General features: G+C 41.4%; 1 protein-coding gene across 2 annotated transcripts in view; it reads left to right on the top strand.

Moving 5' to 3' along the window:
• Positions 1 to 21209: 21209 nt before the first annotated feature.
• LOC147461145 (Sas10/Utp3/C1D family) overlaps positions 21210 to 22271 on the top strand; it is a 41120-nt gene continuing 40058 nt past the window's right edge. The window contains exons 1-2 of one of the 2 annotated variants that reach the window (XM_086508766.1): positions 21210 to 21433; positions 21799 to 21853. In XM_086508766.1, the coding sequence (XP_086364892.1) occupies positions 21810 to 21853 (44 nt within the window). In that variant the 5' untranslated portion in view covers positions 21210 to 21433; positions 21799 to 21809. The remainder of the gene's footprint in view (positions 21434 to 21798; positions 21854 to 22271) is intronic. The other variant, XM_086508765.1, reaches the window with a different exon arrangement.

Consider the following 22271-nt stretch of genomic DNA (forward strand, 5'->3'; position numbering starts at 1 on the left):
CTCCTTATTGAGTTTCCCAAGCTCAACAAGAGAAGATCATGAGGCAAGTGCAAGAATTGGTGGAAAAGGGAATGGTGAGGCCTAGCTCCTCTCCATTCTATTCACCAGTACTGTCAGCGAAAAAGAAAGATGGCACATATCACATATTTGTCCACTATAGAGAACCAAATAGGATCACTACTAAAAAAAGAGATTTCATGTGTCGCAAGTAGAATATCTACTTGATAAGTTACAAGTTTTGGCCCGACAAATGCTTCAGATGCATTCAAACTCATGATGGACAAAAATCTTCACGCCACTCAAATTATTTGGAGGATTACAAGCAACACCTCTAGGTAATCTTTCAAGTTGTGAGAGAGAATAAGCTTTTCATTAATCAAAAGAAAAGTGAATTTTGCCTACAAGAGATTCAATATTTAGGTCACATTATCTCTGAAGACGACACCCGTATGGATCCAACAATGTTAGAGGTAATAAAAGGATGGCCTAATCCAAGGAATCTACACGAGCTACAAAGCTTTATATGTATGTGTGCATCCTATAGATGCTTCATCAAAAAATTCTCGCTAATAGCAGGCCCATTACATGACTTAACAAAAAAGAACGTTAAGTATTCATGACTGCAAAAGTGCAAGAAGCTTTTGAGAAGCTTATCTCTCAATTTGTACTCACACTACTAGATCTCTCAAAGTCATTTGAGGTCCAATGTGATGCTTGTGGTGATTGTCTTGGAGCTATTTTGCTTCAAGAAGGGCATGCCATAGCATATGAGAGTCAAAGCGTCAACTTCGATAAGCAAGTATTGGGCAAATATGAAAAAGAACTACTAGTTGTTCTATATGCCCTAGACACATGGAAACGCTATCTCTTGGGGGCTCCATTCATCTTACAAATGGATCACAAAGCCTCAAGAACTTCATGATGCAAACCAAGCTCTCCGACAAAAAAATGAGGTGGGCAAATTTTCTTTCGCAATTCAAATTCCATATTGCTCACATTGCTGGCAAGCACAATCAAGTGGTCCATGCAATTTCACGACAGCCAAGGAAAAATGTGGCATCTATAGCAACTCACAATGATCTATCTTTTATGATAGATGAGTATGCTATTGACCGAGACTTTAAGTACGTAACTACAGTCTTTGCATTAGGGAAGAAAAAAAAAAGAATCATTCACCTTAGAGGATGGTTATCTTCCAAACGGCAATAGGCTGTGTTACTCACCCATACAGTAAGAAAGTCATGTATTAATCCAATGCTTCTCATTATGCGGAGCAAAGAAGGATTCCATAATCTACTCTTCGAGGAGTAGAAATGTATTTCTGTTGGTCTATCATGAAAAGTAAACATACAAGAGTATGTTTCAAAACGTGTGGTATACCAAAAATTGAAATTTGATCGAGGAAAGCAACTTGGATTGTTTTAGTCGACGGGCTTAGCAAGAAAACACACTCTATGCATGTCAAAAAAACTATTAAGGCACATCAAACGGCAACCCTCTTTAGATCTCAAATTTTCAAGTATCATGGCTTGCCAACATCCATAGTGTTGGACAAAGATCCTAGAATGAACAGTAATTTCTAGAAGGGTCTCTTTGAGAATCTAGGAAGTAGATTAAATTTCTCTTTCGGCCTATCATCCACAAATAGATGACCAAAGTGAAATAACTAATCTGATGATTCTTGAATCTACTAAAAGCCTATGTCATGGAAGTAGATCAACGTCCTCAATGAGAGAAGTACCTACCTCTTATAGAGTATGCGTACAATGACATTGTACATACTTCTATGGGGAAAGCAACTCTCGGGGTTAAAGAGGGAAGATCCAAAAGTCCCTTACTACTTAAAGTACATGGGAAGATCTTCGCTCTGCTGCTTATGAATATAGTCGAGACTCACAAGAATCTTTTCAAAGATTAAAGAGGTTATATCCATCTCAAAGCAAAGGCAAAAGGGCTGCTGCTAATAAGCATAGAGGAGCCTTAGCCTTTAATAAAAATGATTGGGTCTTGCTAAACTTTCTCAAGGCTCGTCTAAGGAATACTACGGGCAAGAATCCTACGGGCCACCAAGAGTATTATGCTAAACTAGCAAAAAGATACTATGGTCCTTTTTAAATTCTTAAGCCAATCAACGAGATGGCTAATCAGTTAAAGTTGCCCAACCATTGGCTCATTCACAATGTTAACCATGCGAGCCTACTCAAGCCTTTCAAAGGAGAGCCACAAAAAAAGAACCAATAACTGAGAACTCGCCGGAGATCAAAGATCGAGAAGAGGTATTGCAACCCGAATCGATTCTTCGACATGAAGACAAGGTACTAAGAAATGGTAAGATTATCCAACGATATCTTGTTAAGTTTAAGAATTATCCTTTTAAAGATGCTAGATGGATGCAAGGAACCTAGCTTAAGGATAATATGAACCTTGTCAATGCTTACAATGCTAAACTAGAGTAAGCAAATGAAAATTCGTAAAAAATTAACAATGTTTTTGTCTTATAAGACTCATTCTCTTTCTTTTATTGTGATGAAAATTTAAAAAGTATGCATGCTTAGGATCATGTTTGTGGTGACGACGTCTCCCAAACACCAAGTAAAACTTGTCACTCTACTTTGGAAGCATAATATGGACTAAAGATTAGACATGCTTGCGGGCGGCACCTAAGTCTCCCGAGCACCAAATGGATTAGTCATCCATTCTCGAATGATGTCGTAGGGTAAAAAGGGATCACCCTCTAAGAAACATGGACTAGTGACTAGGCTTTATCTTCTCTACCTCATAGTCGAGGATGACTATGATTTCAAGAGAGAGGTAATGTCATAAAATATAATATCTAACTTTACCAAATGATTTTCTCATATTAAAATGATCATTTAATATGGGAAGATAAAAGGGGAACAAGAGTTAGGATATCGATATGTGCTTCTAGACCTATCTCAACAAGGGACCAAAAGGAGAATGATTGCATCTCAATAGGGGTCTAAAAGGAGACGGTCTACCAGAGAGCAATGTGCAATAAGTGCTTCTAGATTTACCTTAGCAAGGGACCAAGAGGAGAGATGATTACATCTCAATAGGGGTCCAAAAGGAGGTAGTCTATCAAAGAGAAAAGTGCATCTAATGAAGCTTACAAGACCTTAGAGTTAGCTTCATTAAAGACCTCCAAAAGTTAGTGTTAAAAAGTCCTTTGACCTTAGGCAACCTTAGGCAAGCTAAGGATCCTACCCAAGCATGAGGTGCTTTTCGACTTGCTAACTAAAGTGCTTAAAGTATTTGTGGGAACCTTGCCCAAAGCTTGAGGGGATTTTTATGCTTAAATGACTAAGGTTCTTGAAGTGTTCATTCAAAGATAAACTCTCAAGAGGCATAAAAGTTTCCATGCTTAATTGACTAAGTGTTTGAAGTGTTCAATTCAAACCAAATGACTTCAGAAGCATAAAAGACACATGTCAAAATCCTCCACATGTGTCCCTCATGATATGCTTGAATCCTATTGGATAGGCTTTAAAGGGGTCCAATGAGAATTTAGATGCACAAAAATAAATAATTAAGTTCTTTCTCTCAAAGAAGAAAAAGAGGACACATGTCCAAATGATATAATTAAATAATACAAGAGAGAGAGGGAGAGGGAGAGAGAGAGAGAGAGAGGTGTGTACCAAGCATGAGAGGGGGTATACTCTCCCACACACACACACACAAGAGAGAGAGGGAGCGGGAGAGAGAGAGAGAGAGGTGTGTACCAAGCATGAGAGGGGGTATACTCTCCCACACACACACACAAACACACTCATTGTCTGAAGTGCAAAGTGCAAGAGCTCCATCTCCTTCTCCAAGCTTGTTGAAAAGTTGAGAGCCTACACCAACACTCTTGGCTATGGAATGCAAATCCAACCAAGAGCCCTGCTTCAATGCTTAAGCTTGCCATCTTCTTCATCTTCATTACTATGCTATTATGCTATGCTAAGCAAGAAGAGTGATGATAAGTGAGGAACTATTTCTTTGTCCTATGAATGATTCTTCTTCCTCTTCCCTACCCTCATTCCCTGCTAGCTCTCTCCACCTTCGAAGGTGTTTGAGGCCTTGGGACTGAGGCTTGGGATAGTTGATGGTTTTTGCAAAGTTTATGTTATGCTCGTAATACATGAAGCTTTCCATCTTCATAGCATCACCAAGGTCACAAGGAACACAAAGATTGTATTGTACCAAGTCTCTCTTGATGGGAGAATTTATAATACAAATGGCTTTTGGAGGGGGGACCGGCTCCAAGTAAATCGGGTCCTCAACTATTGTCATGTTCTCTAATACTCTCAATCTTGCAAAAGTATTGTTCATGCCAAGTTAATTAAGTACTATGTTCATGTTGCTACCATCAATTAAGTTCACCCTCTATGTTCTCAAAGTGATCTCACAAAAATTCTTATTTGAATTCTCTTAATTCTGCTATTCTCAAAGTTCATAGGCCATTCCATTACAGAGAGAGAAAGAGGGCCCTCATGAACCTTGTGTGATTCCCATGACACTCATGCAACTGAACGTAGATAAACTACAATAAATAGGGAACGATAGATAGACTACATTAGTATGGCTATTAGTAACCCTAAGTCCTCTCTCTTTCTCTCTCTCTCTCTCTCTCTCTCTCTCTCTCTCTCGTGTTTGATTATACGTACATATGATTCTTCAAGAATGTAGGTTGGTCAATTTTGTTGCTGCTATGCATGCTATTTTATGTATTTGCAAAGGTGCTACTTTCTCCGCTTGTAGTCGTGGTATCAAAACACAAACTACACTCTTGGTGATGGGATGTTCATGGAATGGAATTTGACATCAATATCAAGTTTATGCAATGATAGGTGCAACCACAAGTACTCAATCCCGAGAGCTAAGTTGTTTCTTCTATTTGTTTTGTCTACATCAAAGAATTTTAAAAGAATCTTTTTTCTCTTTATTCTTGTATTGGTAGATATGTAGGAAAGAGTAAGTGGTTGGATATAGGAATTTGGTATGATTTGGTCTCTCTCTCTCTCTCTCTCTCTCTCTCTCTCTCTCTCTCTCTCTCTCTCTCTCTCTCTCTCTCTCTCTCTCTCCATAAGTTTGTCAAAACCTCGAATTTGTATGCAGATTTGCATCTTTCACCCCGTGCCCGCAAAGCGACACGACATTCACCCCCTCTAAACCTGCACATTCTTCGATATGTGCCAATCTTTAGAAGTTCTCCAAGGTGAATTCATCATCAGAAGGCGCACCTTCATTATTTAAATATGTATCTTCAGACATATTGAAGTCTCCATCTCCAATTTGAAGCTCTGCATCCCTTTTCTTATATATTTTGACACGTTTTCCCACAATTGGAACCTTTAACTCTGTACCATCCATTTCACATAACTTGTAAGTAGCATTCCCGAAAAGCATGCTTGACCACATAAGGGCCAAACCGCCGCTTAACCATTTTTCACATAGTTGTGTATTGACTATCTAGACTGCTATCATAAACAAGAACCCAATCCCCTTCTTGAATAGCTCTTGGTCTTAGCCTATGTTGTTTGTCAAAAGCATCCTTGTTCGAGCATCTCTCAGTTTTTCCCTTGCATTCTCCACATCCTCATTCCTCCTTTCCAGTTGTTGAATCCTCAAAGCAAGTAGACCTTCTCTGCTCATCTCCTTATCCCAAGACACTCCATGTAGCTAATGTCTCCTCAAGAGGCATAACAGGTTTTTGGCCATACATCAACTTTGACGGCATGAACCCTGTAACAGTACTATGTGTGGTACGGTCAGCCCATAAAGCATAGGGTAGCAATCGAGGCCAATCACCAAGATTTCCTTTGCATGCTTTAGCCAATGCCTTGATAATGGGGGGATATCTCCTCTCACTTTTACCATTTCCTTCTGGGTTATATGCCATAGTGAGAAATAATTTAATACCTAGACGAGCAAAGAATTCTCCGGCCTCATCAACATCAAGTTCTCCTCTATCTGTGGTAATATTCCCAACATGTCCATATCTGCATATTACATGTTCAAGTAAAAACTTCCATACCGCACTTGTAGCTTTGGTTAACAAAGCCCTCCCTTCAACCTGGTTTGTCAATCTTCCCTGGCAAGCACAATATACCTCATTTGCCATAATCATGTAGGCATTGTAATCAAATTGACTACCCATTTGAAATGCATACACACTGGATATGTTGGATGTAACCCTCACGGTGCTTTACATTTGAGTACATTTGACACATATTACAAGTTTCAACAAAGTGTACCACACCTTTATACATTCCCTTCCACCAACATCGATCTTTGATTTTAGCAAAAGTGGCCCAAATTCCCTATGACCTGCCCATAATGACTCGTGGAACTCTTTAAGTACTTGGAGTTATGTTACCCTATCACAAACCACTCGTTGAGGGGTTCCTTTCCGCTTCTTTGGATGTTTCCATAAAAGCCCATCTTGTAAGAAATATCCATAATCCTTTTTGAAGAGGTAAAGAACCTCAAGCCCACGACTTCATCTTTTGAAACCATAGTTTCTTCATCATCAAATCTGGCCCTGGACAACATATGAGCTACTGGACTATCCTTACTTGCAATGTGATGAAACTCAGGATTTAACGACTTTACATATGCTGTCCAACGTAGCATAGCTACATCTGGTGTAGAACAACTTGTGATCATCCCGAGTAATGGCAAGCAATCTATCTCCACTATTATAGAAGCACAAAAAAAGTACTCCTTGCCTCACCTTAGGGCAGTTGCTATGCCCCAAATTTCCCTTTTTACTTGCGGATATGCTCTCTGCCAGGCACTTAATACTTTGGCACCAAATCTGATAGTATACCTTTTCCCCTCCTCGTCATCTTGTCCAATAGCCCACCCAATACCTGTGGGGCTCATGTCAATCGTCACAATGATTGGCCTTCCGCTTTTGTAGTCTGCTTTCCTTAATGTAGGAGCCTCTTGTAACATCTTCTTCAGTTTACGAATAGCCTTTGAGTGTTCCTCTTTCCAAACGAATTTTTGTCCCTTTCTGAGCAACTGGTATAATACGTCTACAACATGTGAAAAATGGGGTAACCATATCAGGTAAAAAACACACGCACCTACAAATCTTTGCACTTATGAAATTGAATTACATGTCTCTTTCATCATTTGAATAGCATCCACTTTCATAGGGCTGGGTCTTCTACCAGATGGTCCACATAAGTGTCCCACGATCAAGACTTCTTTTACCCCAAACATAGACTTTTGGCCTGAGAGTGTAAGGTTGACCTCTTCAAGCCTTGATAATATCCTGTCACAATAAACAATATGGTTAGCCACAAATTGTCTGCACCCCCTCTTATCTTTGACTTCATCTTTTTCACCCTCTTCACACCCTTTTATCGGCAGATCATCAATAAAAGGCATGGTAACCTGAGGAATGAAATCCTGCAACACTTTATTCATCCCATTCATCATGTGAGCACTTGAATTGGTTGCTCCCTATGGCGAAGTATAGATTCTTACTAATCCCAAAGGAGTATGCATGATTGTTAGATCCCTACTTTCCATAGCCATTTGAAATTGATCATAGCCTGAATACAAGTCCCCCATGAAATAGATGGCTCTTCCTTCAAAATCATCAACCACTGGACCTGTTCCCACATTTTTTATAATTACCTTGTTTACCGGCTGCATATCCTGCATGAACCTCAATGTACCATTCTTATTGGGAACCATAAACCACATGCTACAATAAGGATCACATGAGGGCTCCAAAATGCCCATCTTAATCTTCTCATTGAGCAAATCAACCAACTTAGGAAGATGAGCCTTTAGAACTGGAATATGCCATAAATTCCAAGGCAAATGCGGAACTATAAATATTACCATGGGAGCTACAACACTATGATCAATGCAAACGATCTTACCCGGTTGGAAAGCGAAAGCCTTCCCATGCTTCTTCAACATTTCTCAAAAACATTCTATCTCTTCTTGATTTAGAAAATTTGCATCACGAATCTTTAATTCCTGTAGTGCCCAACTTTACTTGGATCTCGGAGGATAGGTTGCTCAGATGATTTCTCCATAACTATATCACTCTCTTTTGGCAACGGAATGGCCACTGGTCTGACCTTCTTTGCCACTGTTTTGTATTTTGTATTCACTTGTACCTCCTCTGCATCCAACTCATCTTTGAATTGCAAAATATAATCATACATGTTAAGAGAGTTTATGTTAACCATATTTATCCCAGCTTGATCATTAGATTGTATCACTTTATCCAATTCTCCCACTATATCCACAAACACTATTCTTCAAAAATTCTTGAAATTGCTTCATCTGGGTCCAGTATTTCATATCCTTGAAGTATGCCTTGGACATTGCAAACATGTTTACTCTCCCATTTGCACAAATCATTGGATTTTTTGTAAGATATCGAACCCTCTGAAGCCAATCCCAAATATCCTGAAGAAAAAGTCTCATCCTTTCAGCGAGAACTTCTCCTCCAAAGCACCATCGTAGTCCCGCTTTACAATGGCACTTGGAAAAAATCATGAAAACCTCTGTTCTCTTTGAATTCTTTCATCGGATGATCTCTTAAGGTATCCCTTTTCCTAGCGTGATCCACAAAATTGAATTGCCTTCTTACCATCACGACTTCTGATTCTAGCATACGTGGATCCATCATCTAAAACCTTGGTTTCCATTCTCACTGCCATAATGTAAGGCTGCCCTAAGATGACTAGATATGTAGAGTGATCTTGTATGAAAAAATTTTGTTCATCGCTTACATCCCCTATGGTTATTTTAACATTAGGGCATGCACCATACAAATCCTCTGATTGTGCATTGGCAGCTCGGATATGCCACCCATGCTCCACATCAACAGGCCACTTTCCTTTCAAGAATAAGCTCTTTGACATAAGATTCACTTCTGACCCATGATCTACCAATGCAACAGTTGGTTCCTCTGAATCACCTACCTTTACCAAAGTTTCAGTAGTAGCCTTGGCCCAATGATTTTGTGTAAAATGGATGCGAGGTACATCTTCTCCATACTCATCATGCTTTACCCGTTTTGGAAGCTCATCGTTGTCAACTATGCTTCCCCATTCATCTTGCCCCAGTTCTTCTTCATTAACACTGCCCATAATAGCTTCAATTTCTTCATAAATTCTATGCACCCCCTGTGTCCTGGTTGGGTCGTTTTCAGGCCCATACACTATTTGGCGCTTCCTTTTCATGAGATCAATAATATTGTCATGGAATTCCCGCTTTGCAATTCCTAGGATCTCACCTAGGGTGAACTCCACCCTACTATTCAAAATGCGTTCCTCAAGTACCTTCCTCACATCGGTAGCTTGTTCAATATCAAATCTCAGCTTATATGAAGGGCCTCGTGCTTTTCCCACCTTTTTCTCCTTCTCGGCTTCATCCATTGAGATGTCGGGCATGGTAAGAGGCGCTCCTGAGATAGACTCCTTTCCCTTTGAAGTTCCTGCCAGATCCTCTTCCCTCTTTCGCTTCTCTTCTACAAAAGCTTCATTGTTTTGAGATTTAGCTATGTATGCATATACTGAGAGGGAATCTACAAGGTCTTCCCATCCAGTAGTCTTTCTAATACAATTTCCCACTTGACACAATTGTTGATACCCAACCTTTCCTTTTTTTGATGTTGTCATGACCCCATTCCCGTTAGAACCTTCAATTGGTTTTTCATGCCCTTTGTTCTCAATCTGCATATCGTAAGTTAGTGCTTCAGCTACACTTGCATGGTGTTCCTACAACATCTCTTCCATGCTTTTCTTCATACCACCTCTTCCATATTTGGTCTTTAGAGGCAACCCTGTTTCTCGCAAGTGTATCAGACCATCTTTCCAAAAAACCACATCTTTACACTTGGCTTCAGCAAACTCCTCGCAATCATTCCTGACATGGTCAAGACTGTCACACCAACACATACCGTATTGACTCCCACTTCCTCTCTGTGGATCACCTTGTCTCGACCAGGAGGTTGAACCTTTCTCTTCAAGCTTCACAGCTTTCCCTTCACAAGATCATCCATGAATGACTCCTCTAGCTTTGGAATCTTCTCCTTTATCGGCACAAGAACCTCTTTTTCCCTTTCTCCCGTCTTTGCATTCATCCCAACCAACTTATCCAGTCTTTTTTGTCGTTTCACCACCATATTGACTGCTTCAATGACTTCTTTCCAATCCAATTTCAGCCCCAAGTCCCCTGTGGGATCCTCGAAGAGACCCAGTAAGCTTTTTTGCAATTTCAGATTTGTAGCCTACACAAAGAGTTCTACTTTCTCCGAATTAAGAGCAGCCCGTTCGGTTGAAGACAATTAGGCAAATCTTTTTTCAAATTCTCTTAACAATTCAAGAGCAGATAGCCCCTTATTATGCTATTGCACCTACTTCAAAAAACTCTTCTTTGTAACACGTTCCTTATCCTCAAGAAAATATTCATCCTTGAGAGCTTGTTTGAACTACGTCCACGTAGCACCATGTGCAATTCTTAGTTCCTCAATCCGTGCACGTAATTCAGGCACAACAACGGGTACAAAATTCTCCACTGCAGCATGCTCCTCTGCTCCCTTGTCTTACATAACCTGCTCATAAACTTTGCAAAAGTTAAAAATGTCACAACCTTCAAACCGCCCCAATTTATATGTCACTGCTTGTCTAGCTTCACGAATCCGAGCTTCCATTTCTCTTTCCATACTTTGAGTCATCATCTGTTGGTGGTGCAGATGTTGTTGATGCATAAGTGCAGCAAATTGTTGTATTAATTGTTGCATACCATTATCTTGGCATGCCGACATCACTACTTTTGCCTACCTCGGTTAGTTTCACGTCGGGTTCACCAAATTTTGTCAGAGTGCGCATCTCTTCAGGGTCGGCTGGGAAAGCGTCAAGCTTCTAGCTGTAGACGGAGAAGCAATCGAGGCGTAAACCAAGGGAAAGTAGTGTGATTAGGGCCAATTTAGTGTTAATAAGATGATATAGAGGTGTTTAGAGAGAATTGCAAGAGAATATCATAGATCAAAACAGAGTTAATTGGCTAAAATCCGTCTTACAATAGATATTAACACTTAATTGAGCTAGCAAGTAAAAGATGTATCCATTAAACAGATATCTGGAACCCTTGATACAAATTGGTTGCATGCGCCAACATCGGTATGCCTACTGATTTGAAATCCCCTATTCAGATAACCCAAACCGGATGGAAAAAATCCACAACTTGCTAAATAAACTTCAACCTCTAAAGCCTGCTCCTTCTTCCTCTTCCTTCTGCTCGTCAAAAATTCCTCTCCTCCCCCCATCAAAACTATCCAAAAAACTGCCCCCCTTAAGGCACATCCGACCCCCTATTTTTAGCCCCCCATCTTTATTTAGCCCCATATTTATTTAGCTTTTTCATGGCGTGTGTAATTCCCACTTTTCCCTATTTTTCGGATCCTTCTCATGTCCATCGCCACTATTCTTAGCTTGCCTTAAGCTCCACGACTCAATACTTTAATATTGATACTGGTCTCAGATTTTCGTTGTACTAGTCTGGTGCAACTATACTGCGATACTGGTGGCTAACCCGGCACAAACCTGGCTCTAGTGAAACTTCAACTGATGATAACTTGGCAATACTGTACTGGTGTGACAGGCCTGGCCATACTGGTACTGGTTTCATTGGTACTGGTGCAGCTATACTGCTATACTGGCGGCTAACCCAGCACAAACTTGGCTCCGTCAAAACTTCAACTGCTAATAACTTGGCAATATTGTACTGGTATGACTGGCCTGGCCATACTGGTACCGATCTCACTGGTACTGGTACAGCTATACTGCTATATTGGTGGCTAACCCGGCACAAAGCTGGCTCTGATGAAACTTCAATTGCTGATAACTTGGCATCCAGGTACTGGTTACCGATCTTTCAACCTGTCTGGCCCTATCTGGAGCCCACTTTGGTCCATGAATCCACATAAAGCATACATCTCTGGCCCTCTGGCTGACATAACAGTTGGTAACATTGGTCTGGCAATACTAGTATTGGTATGACTGGCCTGACCCTTGCAAACTTTAATTGTTGATAACTAGGCAATATTGTACTGGTATGACTGGCATGGCCCCCGCAAACTTCAACTACTAATAACTTGGTAATACTGGACTGGTATGACTGGACTGGCCCCCGCAAACTTTAACTACTAATAACTTGGCAATATTGTACTGGCATGACTGGCCTGGCCCCCGCAAACTTCAACTGCTGATAACTTGGCAATAATGTACTAATATAACTGACCTGGCCCTCACAAACTTCAACTGCTGTGATAACTTGACAATATTAAAGTGGTATGACTGGCCTGGCCATACTAGTACTGGTCTCACTGGTAATGGTGCAAGTATACTGCTATATTGGCGAATAACCCGGCATAAAGTTGGCTCTGACGAAACTTCAAATGCTAATAACTTGGCATACTGTACTGGTATGACTGACCTGTCCATATTGGTATTGGTCTCACTAGTGAGCGAGAACAAAGCCCATCGGCTCGGCTGCACCCACTGATCTCACTGGTACTGGTATGACTGGCCTGGTCCCCCTCAAACTTCAACTACTGATAACTTGGCAATATTGTACTTGGTATGACTGGCCTGGCGCCCGCAAACTTCAACTATTGATAACTTGACAATAATGTACTGGTATGACTGGCCTGGTCATATTGGTACTGGTCTCACTGGTAACATTGTCCCTAAGTTTGTCAAAACCTTGAATTTGTATGCAGATTTGCATCTTTCACCCGTGCCCACAAAGCGGCATGACAACGTTCTTACGCAAATGGAGTGATATTCATAGGCTAAGACCCACCCTAGATATTAAGACAACTATGGAAACAAGTCTATCTCTTAAAGGCAAGGCATATAAGTGGTGGATGACATTTCCAATAGATACTCGTCCTCCATCTTGGGCTGCATTTCAAGCTTCTTTCTCCAAAGAGTTTTGGACTCCAATGAAGAGGATAAGAATCCGTTAGCATAAGATGCATGCCGCATGTCACGCCTCTCTCTCACTTAGTATCTTTCTAAGTATTGGGAAATCATAGTAAAACTAGAATGTCTAAATGAATTTCAAAAGATACGGGGTTTTAATAGGGGTCTTGACAAAGACTATCATCTTCACGTCAAGACCCAACATCCAAAAACTTTAGAAGAGGCCATCGATCGTGCCCAAAGATATGATGATGACCAAGAGAGGAAGGGAAATGTTCCCTACTCTCCAAGAATACTTTTGATAAAAGTAATTTGGCTAAGAGCCAATGGCGAGGTAGATCTCCCACACGTTCCAAGAGGAGCAAGAGACAATCTACCTCTCCGCACCTGCAAGAGGCTAAGAAGCCTAAGTAATCACGAGATACTCCACATGGGTCTCTCAGCATTGCTGATTTTGAGCGTGAAAAGAAACACAATTTGTGTTTTAGATGTCGTTCGAACCAGCATAACAAGAATGATTGTCCTCTTTTGCAAGGCAAAGAAAAAGGTCATGCACATGGTGCAACGCCTCACATTATATTTATCTCCTAAATATTGTGATGTAGAGGTTCTTCATTTGGGAAAAAAAAGCATAAGTGTTGTGTGGCTGCTTCAATGTGGCAGTCCCCACCTTTGTCCCCCATGAGTTGATTTTCATGCATGGCACTATTACCGGACAATGTGTTCATATGTTAGTCGATGATGGTGCAACTCATAACTTCCTGAACTATAAGCTAGTCAAGAAATTGAAGCTTACACAGAGCTCCCACAAGTATGTGGTAGAGCAGATGTCTAGATATGATAAAGAAGTATGGGACACGGTAGTTCAAGGGGTTGAGCTTATTATTCAAGATCATACGATGACCCTTGAATTTCAAGCTATGAACATGGACCATGCTAATGTAGTTTTAGGACGAGAGTGGCTGCATGGTTTAGGAAACACATTGCACGATAGTTATGAACACAACTCCTTATCCTTTATGGCCAATGGTAAACATGTGATTTTGCTTGGTGAGAAAAATATACCATCCTTTATGGCCAATGGTAAACATGTGCTTTTGCTTGGTGAAAAAAAATATACCAATGGTAAACATGTGCTTTTGCTTGGTGAGAAAAATATACCATATGCTGTGAGCGTACGTTAGCATTGCCTATATTGGAATTTGCTTATAATAGTTCAAACCATGTGACTACAGGGTTTAGTCCGTTTATGCTTTTATATGGTTTTCAACCTAGATCACCCGTTACCCTGGGGTTGGCTACGGAGAAGATACAACAAGCGAAGGATTTTCTCCAAGACCATTTTGATATGCTTCAAGTTGCTCGACAGAATGTTAAGCAAGCTCAAGATCGATATAAGATAAGAAGTACACAGATGAGTTCTTGCTACTTTCCAAGGAGGCGACAACGTTTTCCTCGAGGTTCCGGAGCATTTAGAAAATCTAAAGACGAGAAAAGTTGCTAAACTTTCACCACAATATTGTGGACCATTTACCGTTCTCAAACGCATAGGTCAAGTTGTCTATAAGTTAGCTCTTCTCGAGCACTCACGAGTTCATCCCGTTTTTCGTGTTAGCCGTTTACGAAAATAGCTAGTACAGAATGATAATGTCATTGGCACAGGTGTGTTAGTTGACCTTATCAAACCGCCAACCATCCCTCATGAACTCAAAAAGGTTTTAAATTCTCATGAGCTTCGCACCTGTAATGGAATTGATATTTTGATTTATTGCAGCTGATAGGTGGAAAATGCATAACTGCTCTATGTACAAAGGAAGCAGATTCATTATCATTGTATTATTAAAGAGCTCTTTGTGAGCTATAGTCACTTTTTGTCCGGGTGGACAATGTGTATCCATTTATGAGCATTCAAAAATCTATAAGTAAACATGTGCAAAAGGAAAATGCTCACTCTTGCACGTGGGGAGATTGCACCCAGGGCTTGTGTTATTTTCCTCTCCTCTTCCCTCTCCTCTCTCGTCATGCCGGCGTAGCACTCCGCTCTAGGAGGTACGCATACACGTGTTCTCTCACTCTATCTCGCTCTCTGTCTCTCTCTGTTTGTGTTGAGCTCGATTATGGATTTGTGCGAGTCGTCAGGTATGTAGATTTGTTTGTTTATTGCTTGTAGCATGTTATTTTGGTATTTTGCAGGGCCCTTTGCACTTCCATTTGTAGCAATGGTATCAGAGCTAAGGATACACTCTTGGTAGCAAGAAAAACACCCGAGGTAGGATTTACCTTTCAGCAACGTAGCTCTACCCAATTCTATAGCATAGATAAGTACAATTACACACTTTTATTTTGTTTTATATAATTTTGTTTTTAAATCAATATCTCTTTTTAATGATGTATATCTTCGGGAATTTTGGGATACATTCAGTAGTAACCCTTGTATAATTTTTGACGTTAACAAGTGAACATGAATCGGACAAAAATAAATTAATCAATTAAAAAAATGATGATATCTTACATACTTAGGAAAGCGTAAATATTGTTAACATAGTCATTAATTTTTTATTGTATTGACGTAAACACTTTTACTATAGTAGAGAGATCAATCCGACTATGGAAATTATTTGCTTGAATCTGATATATAGATATACATGTGTGTGTGTGGAATAAACATTAAATAAATTACAGTAAAAGGAGCGAGTAAGAAAGATGAGTGATGCTTAAAAAGCTCAAAGAGGTGGGATGAGGAGTATTAAATCTGCGTAGAATGAAGCTCAAGGTGTCTTCAACGAGTTTAACCCGTGAGAAACCACCCTAGAAAGATTTATATGTATAGAGGGTGGCGGCCATTCGTCGATACAGAAGCAACAACAAATGAGTGACTTGACGCAGGAGAAGCAAGAAAGGGGCGACGAACACCAAACGGTAGCAAACTAGAGCCACTCTCTCTCTCTCTCTCTCTCTCTCTCTCTCTCTCTCTCTCTCTCTCTCTCTCTCTCTCTCTCTCTCTCTCGTTTAGCCACCAAAAACATTTACTCTCTCTCTTTGTCAACCGGCGACTACACACACCATGTACCCACCTTCCTCACTAACAGGCTCACACAAGCCATGCAAAGTGGGATATGCTCTCTCTCTCGGCCGTCCACTCTCTCGACCAAAGCTCTCCCTTCTCTCTCTCAGAATTGCCACCAACAATCTCTCTCTATTTCTTAGCTTGCGGCCACACACCCATGGTAATCTCTCACTCTCACTCTCTCTCACTTTCTCAACAGTTCGTTCGCTTTCTAACAACCCACTCTCCCAATTACAACCAGTGGCGCCCATATTTCTGACGTGCCGTCTGCATGCCCAACCCAAAGCATGCTGCTGCCTGAGAAAACGTAAGAAAATTCCCATATAAATCCACCACATCATCCACTGTGCATATGCCTCGACTAGAGAGAAAGTAGGCTTGACGAGGTGAGTGATCAACCAGGGAGAAAACACCTTACTCCAGTGAATGCTTTCCAAATGCAAGGAATTGCCATCTGCTTGCTGCCTGCCATGCCAGTAGACATGATCCGTAACAACTTTCCAAGCGGAGAGCAAAAGGCAGAGGTGAATAAGCAACCAGGAATATAACCATCCATCTTGCCAAATACAATCTCCCAAAGGAAATTCTGCCAACGACCAAAAGCAAGAGTGGTAGCGTGTCGACAAAGATCAGCAACCATAACTGTCCAAGGTCGACATTGTCGCACAAGAGTAGGTAATAACATAGCCTTCCTTGCCAATGCATGGCGTCGAAGGTCCAAAATATTCAGCCCCCCAAGACGCTTCGGAGTGTAAAGTTTCTCCATTGCTAACAAACGGAGGCCTTTCTTATGAGGACTAGTGCACCACAAGTGAGATACAATATTGGACATAAGCAATGAGAGACGAGAGCGAGGCCAATGCAACAACGACAAGTAAAATTGAACATATGCCATCATGATACTTTGTACAATATGAAGTCGAACATGTAGCGGCCATGTAGACAGTTTCCAATAGTGCAATTCGACATTCAGCCAGTGCATAACCCAATAAATTTGTTGTGTATTGGTTACTTGCCAGCCGATAGGGTATCCTAAGTGCCTGACCACCACCTGCGGATCAAGAATCTCACCAGGCCACAGAAGACGATGCCAGTTACAAACATCCAAAGGCAAGAGTTTAGATTTATGAAAGTTAACCTTAAGGCCTGCTATTGCCAGGCCAAATGCATCCAATGCCTGCATAATGTCACGCACATAATCCTGTTTAGTGCAGGGCATGAACAACGAATCCTCAGCATAGGCCTGCCTTGCGAAGTCTTTGCCAGTTGATAATTTCAGCCCATGAAGACGACCGAGTGAAATCAAATGATCCAAACAATAACAAGGGGTGGGTGGCAATAGCATATAACAAGGTGCTAAGCGGGCAACCCTGTCTCACAAAGCATCCAAGAGGCCAAGGTTCTGTCAGCTCCCCATCAAGGAGGCCTGAAGATGTATTGTGAGCATACAAGAAGTATACCACATTAACCATCTTAGGACAAATTCAAGGGCCCGCATCGTGACAACAATGAAATCCCATTGTACCGTATCGACAGCCTTTCAATGTCCACCTGCATCACAAGAACATCCTGCTAGGTATACTTTGCATATTCCATTCCAATCAATACATTAGCCAGATTATCCAAAATCTGGCGACGAGGAATAAAGCCATACTGCACGGAATGGATACTAGCCATAAGAGGTTCCTTGATATAGTTCACAATGATTTTAGCCAAGATTTTATTTATAACCGGCATAAGAGTTATTGGCCGCCAATGCGAGAACTGCTCACAAAGCGCTTGTTTGGGCAATAACTTCAGCAAACCCTCTTTCCAAGACATCGGCAAACACTGTTTTGCCCATGCAATGTTCATCATGTAAAGCAAAGGTTCTTTCAGAGGCTCCCAAAAGGCGATAAAAATTTCCACAGTGAGCCCGTCCCAACCAGGCGAACACCATCTACCAAGAGCGAGCAATGCCAAGTGCAATTCAGTTTCAGTAAAATCCACCTCCATGGCCAAAGCATCATGAGGCAGGACAATTGAATGCACTGTAGATAACAAAATTTGGCGTGCATTAATAACTTCAGCCGGGGGGAGGGGGGCAAAAACATTCCTAAAATGTGACACCATGGCATCCGCAACTCACGCTTTGAGGTTGTCTAGGCTCCAGGTCGGAACATAACCCGCTTAATAGTTCGAGAAGCCCTTGAATGATGCAAGTTCTTTAAAAGCTATTTTGAGGCACATCCCTTGTCCACAAAAGCTCGATGGCATGCACGAGTCTGCCATTTAACCAATTTTTGTTTATCATTACACTGCAAACTCCCCCGGGCCTGACAAAGGGCTGTCAATTCACTTTCTGACATGAACGTGTGTCAGCTAAGAGTTGGAGATGTTGATACAGATGTTTGGTGTCGTGAACATCGCCACGTAGTTGAAACATGTAATGCTTACCATAGTCGTGAATTACACTCTGTACTCGTACAACAAAGTGAACCCAAGCAACATCAAGATCAAGATACATTTGAGCAACTAAAGGGGGAATAACATCATAAATCATCTCGTGGAATGCTTCATGTGAAAGATAAGCATTGTTGATGTGCAATAGGCGTTTCTTAGAAAGCGGTTGATTAGAGCGTTGTTGCCCATAGCGCAACAGCATCACAATAGGAGTATGATCAGATTAAAGCAAAGAATGGTCGATGCGCATTTCACTTACAAACTCATCAAATTGTTGCATGCCAAATACATACCATCGATCTAATCTGGCACGATATGTAGAAAAGGCATTATGTTGAAAAGTGTACCCCGAAACATTAGGATGCAAGAGGTTCCACAAGTCCAACATCTGTGTGCATGCAACAAGATTTGTCCAGGCCTGCAATTCTATGCTAAGCATGTGGGGATGTCCCGTGTTATCCGATAAAGCGGGTGCATTGTTTAAATCACCACAAAGCAGGGCATTGGAAAGCCATGGATAAGAAGTTATCTCACGCCACAATGCAGCTCGTTGCCCCGAGGCTGTATACGTATAGACACCACCAAATTCATAAATATGGCCATTGATCGTGCATTGGACCACCATCCAATGACCCTCTGGATCATTATAAGCCAGAACAGGCTGCAACTCATGCCTAATCATAATCAAAACACCCGAAAAACCCAATAAACCAGCATATTCTATCGAGTATCCTGCAAAGTACGAGCATTGCCCAACGTATTCATGTTGATTATGCTCTTGCAAAACCACACTGTCTGCCATACATGTATGTACATAGTGCCAGGTTAATCCCCATTTGTCATGGTTACATAACCCACACACATTATATGAAATGCATTTAACACAACTAAGCATTTAAGAGATATGTACAGAGGCAAAGTAAGGAAGGGACTAAGTTGACGTGCCCATAAGCACATCAACATCAGCATCCCGTGACTCAACCACTGTGTTCTGCATGCGTGTCTCAGAGGCAACAAAGCCTGCAAGTGATTGAGAAGTACCATGAACCACGACATCTCTGTAAGAGTGCACCACCTTATTACATGTATCTGCAAGAGTGCGGTTATCATTACAAGGAAGAGGTTTTTGCCTCACAGATTTCACTTCAAGAGGTGCATAATTACGAGTGGAGAGCTGCGAACGTATCTCAACAATTTTCTTGGGAGTCACCCAGGGAGATCCAACCGCCAAGTCCAGCTTTTCCCCCTATTTTTGGTTTCAAGAGTAGACACATACTTTCCTTTACCCCGAGGATTGGGGAAAACACCAGGTTTGACCTTGCCTTTATCTACAAATAAAACATTAGGCAATGCAGAAGCCGTAACAACGACAGATCTGGGATGAGGGACTTGTCTCTCAGTAGAAACCACAATCTGAGGAACAACGGAAGGGGGGGGGGGGGGGGGTTTGCAAAATAGGCTCAGAACATTCTGATTACATGTAACCAAATTTTCCACAGCGAAAACATGAATTTGAAAATTTTCCTCATTCGAGCTTAAAAGGGTGTTTCCCAATGAGAGGGTCTCCCGAATTGACAGTAATACCTTCAGGGGTGGCAGAATCCGTATCCCAAAGCACACAAAAGCGATTTCTATTGGCATCAAGCTTAGGAGGACAAATTACTTTCCCCAAATGCGAGGCAAGCATAGGAAGAAAGCGGCGCCAAGTTCATGGAAAATCGAGAATTTGCACCCATACCGTGTACTTATGACGGATTAGACTTTGATAGTCCTTGGTAAGGGCCCACAACAATACATGTGTCATTTGAGTACCAAAGAACAACGGAGACAACTCAAGCAACATATTACGTGCATCAGTGTCTGCCAACAAAACTTCATAGAATCCTCTGGCACTGAAGTAAACACCTCGAATCACTTTGCGTTTAAGAAGAAAGTCTACCCACCGACCCACATCTTGTGCAGTAGGCATCTTGCCCGGAGAAGAACAGAATAATTGCATTTAAGGCATATTGCGCCACTAGGTCCATCAAAACTTGAACAGGAATGAGCACTTCAGCAGTAGGTTCCTGCGCCTCCCAAGCGTTCCGAGCACCTTCAAAATCTTCTCCTAGGCAAAATTTCCAATGCTTCTTTTTTCATTTCCGAAGACTCAGGTTTTCTGCATTTGTATGAGCTGATAAAGGGCACAACTGAATCGAACATACACTAAGAGCTTAATGTTATGTACCTCTGCAATACTACTACTGGCAGCTTGGTACTTTAATTCATTTATTCAACAGATGCCCCCGAATCTCATCCAGGTGTCACATTCCTCGAGTTCAGTTCCTCCACCCTCTAAAAGGCAATAGACGAATCGAACACATTCAGGCACAACAATCACCACTAATCTTCCCCCGTAACTAGAACATCAAGCATGAAACCTTGCCGTGTAATGCAACCCCATTAATCATAAAAAAGGTTTTAAATCTCTGTGTGCCTGCTGCTCTTGTGTCCGTCGCCCTCTATCTTTGCATGCAATGTGTTTGTGCGCCTGTTGCATCGTCAGCACCTGCTCATTTGCTTCTGGTATGTGCCTGCTACGATGCCCGTTATAGGGATCTCATTTGATTCTCCTTATTTTTTGATTTTTTACAGCTGGGTATCCCCTACTTGAAGCAAAAAAAAAAAACAAATTCTGTACACTGCCAAGAATATTGCACCCAAAAAAGTCCTCTGAACACAAGTTTATTAAAAATGAACTGCGCCTAAGGTGACTGATACTTAGATACTGTCTGTGCTACAGAGCGCCAAACGTGAACTGCTGTCCGCAACACCAGTGTGTGCGCTACAGAGAGCGCCAAACCTGAACTGCTGTCCGCAACACGCACACACACAAGCAGCAGACGGAACGCGAACAGGCAGGTGCTGATTGCTGTGCGCTAGGGGACTGCTGTGGAGAAACGCCCAGTTCGCAGAGGTAAAGTCGTGCAGGAACCAGCAACGCGCAGGGATTGCAGTTCGCGTGCACGGTTTTCAGTTCGCTCGTCACACATGTATTCCCACACACACACACACACTCACACACACACACACACGTTTGGACCTTGCTTTCCCTCACACACACACACACACTTTTTTTTTTGTAATGCACACACACACACACACACACACACGTGCAGAGGTAGGCAGCCTGATGCAGGCCCTTGTGGGTGTTATTGACCTTGTCTTTTTTGTTGTCATAACCTTCTGAAAAATCACAGAGAGAGGCAGAGGTAGGCAGGCTCTTGTGAGTGTTAGTGACCTTGTTTTGTTGTTGTCATATCCTTCTTCTGTATTTTTCAGGAAAAAGAAAAATGGCGAACGTAGAAGCTGAGTTCCAGGAACACTCATCTCCAACGTAGGCATTTGACCCGTCTCAAAAGGGTTGCAATCAGAATGCTGTATAAATTTGATGTTTACATACGTTTATTGCAGTTCTTTTCTTAGTTTGTGTGTTATTTTAAATTCAGTTGAGGATGCTTTTGTCAATCATCATGCCACAAAGACTGTGTTTCAATGATAGGGTGCCATCCCCATCAATGTTATTGTGCATTCTACCATCTCAATGTACTTAACTTTCTAAAAACTTATGTAGAAGTTATAAATGGGCTTACTTTTCTACATCATATATGTAGACGCTGCTGGCATATCTAGAAGAGTGGTAGTATGCTAATAAACTTTTTTGCTTTTATTCTTCACATCTCATTTGTTTTATCCATTTTTTGCTTTTGTGTTGTGCAAAGACCAATTGTATGAATTAAGTCCAAATTCCTTAT

The sequence above is a fragment of the Adiantum capillus-veneris genome, chromosome 3 (assembly GCF_014529385.1).
Source record: "Adiantum capillus-veneris isolate H3 chromosome 3, ASM1452938v2, whole genome shotgun sequence".
NCBI classification, from domain to species: Eukaryota; Viridiplantae; Streptophyta; class Polypodiopsida; order Polypodiales; family Pteridaceae; genus Adiantum; species Adiantum capillus-veneris.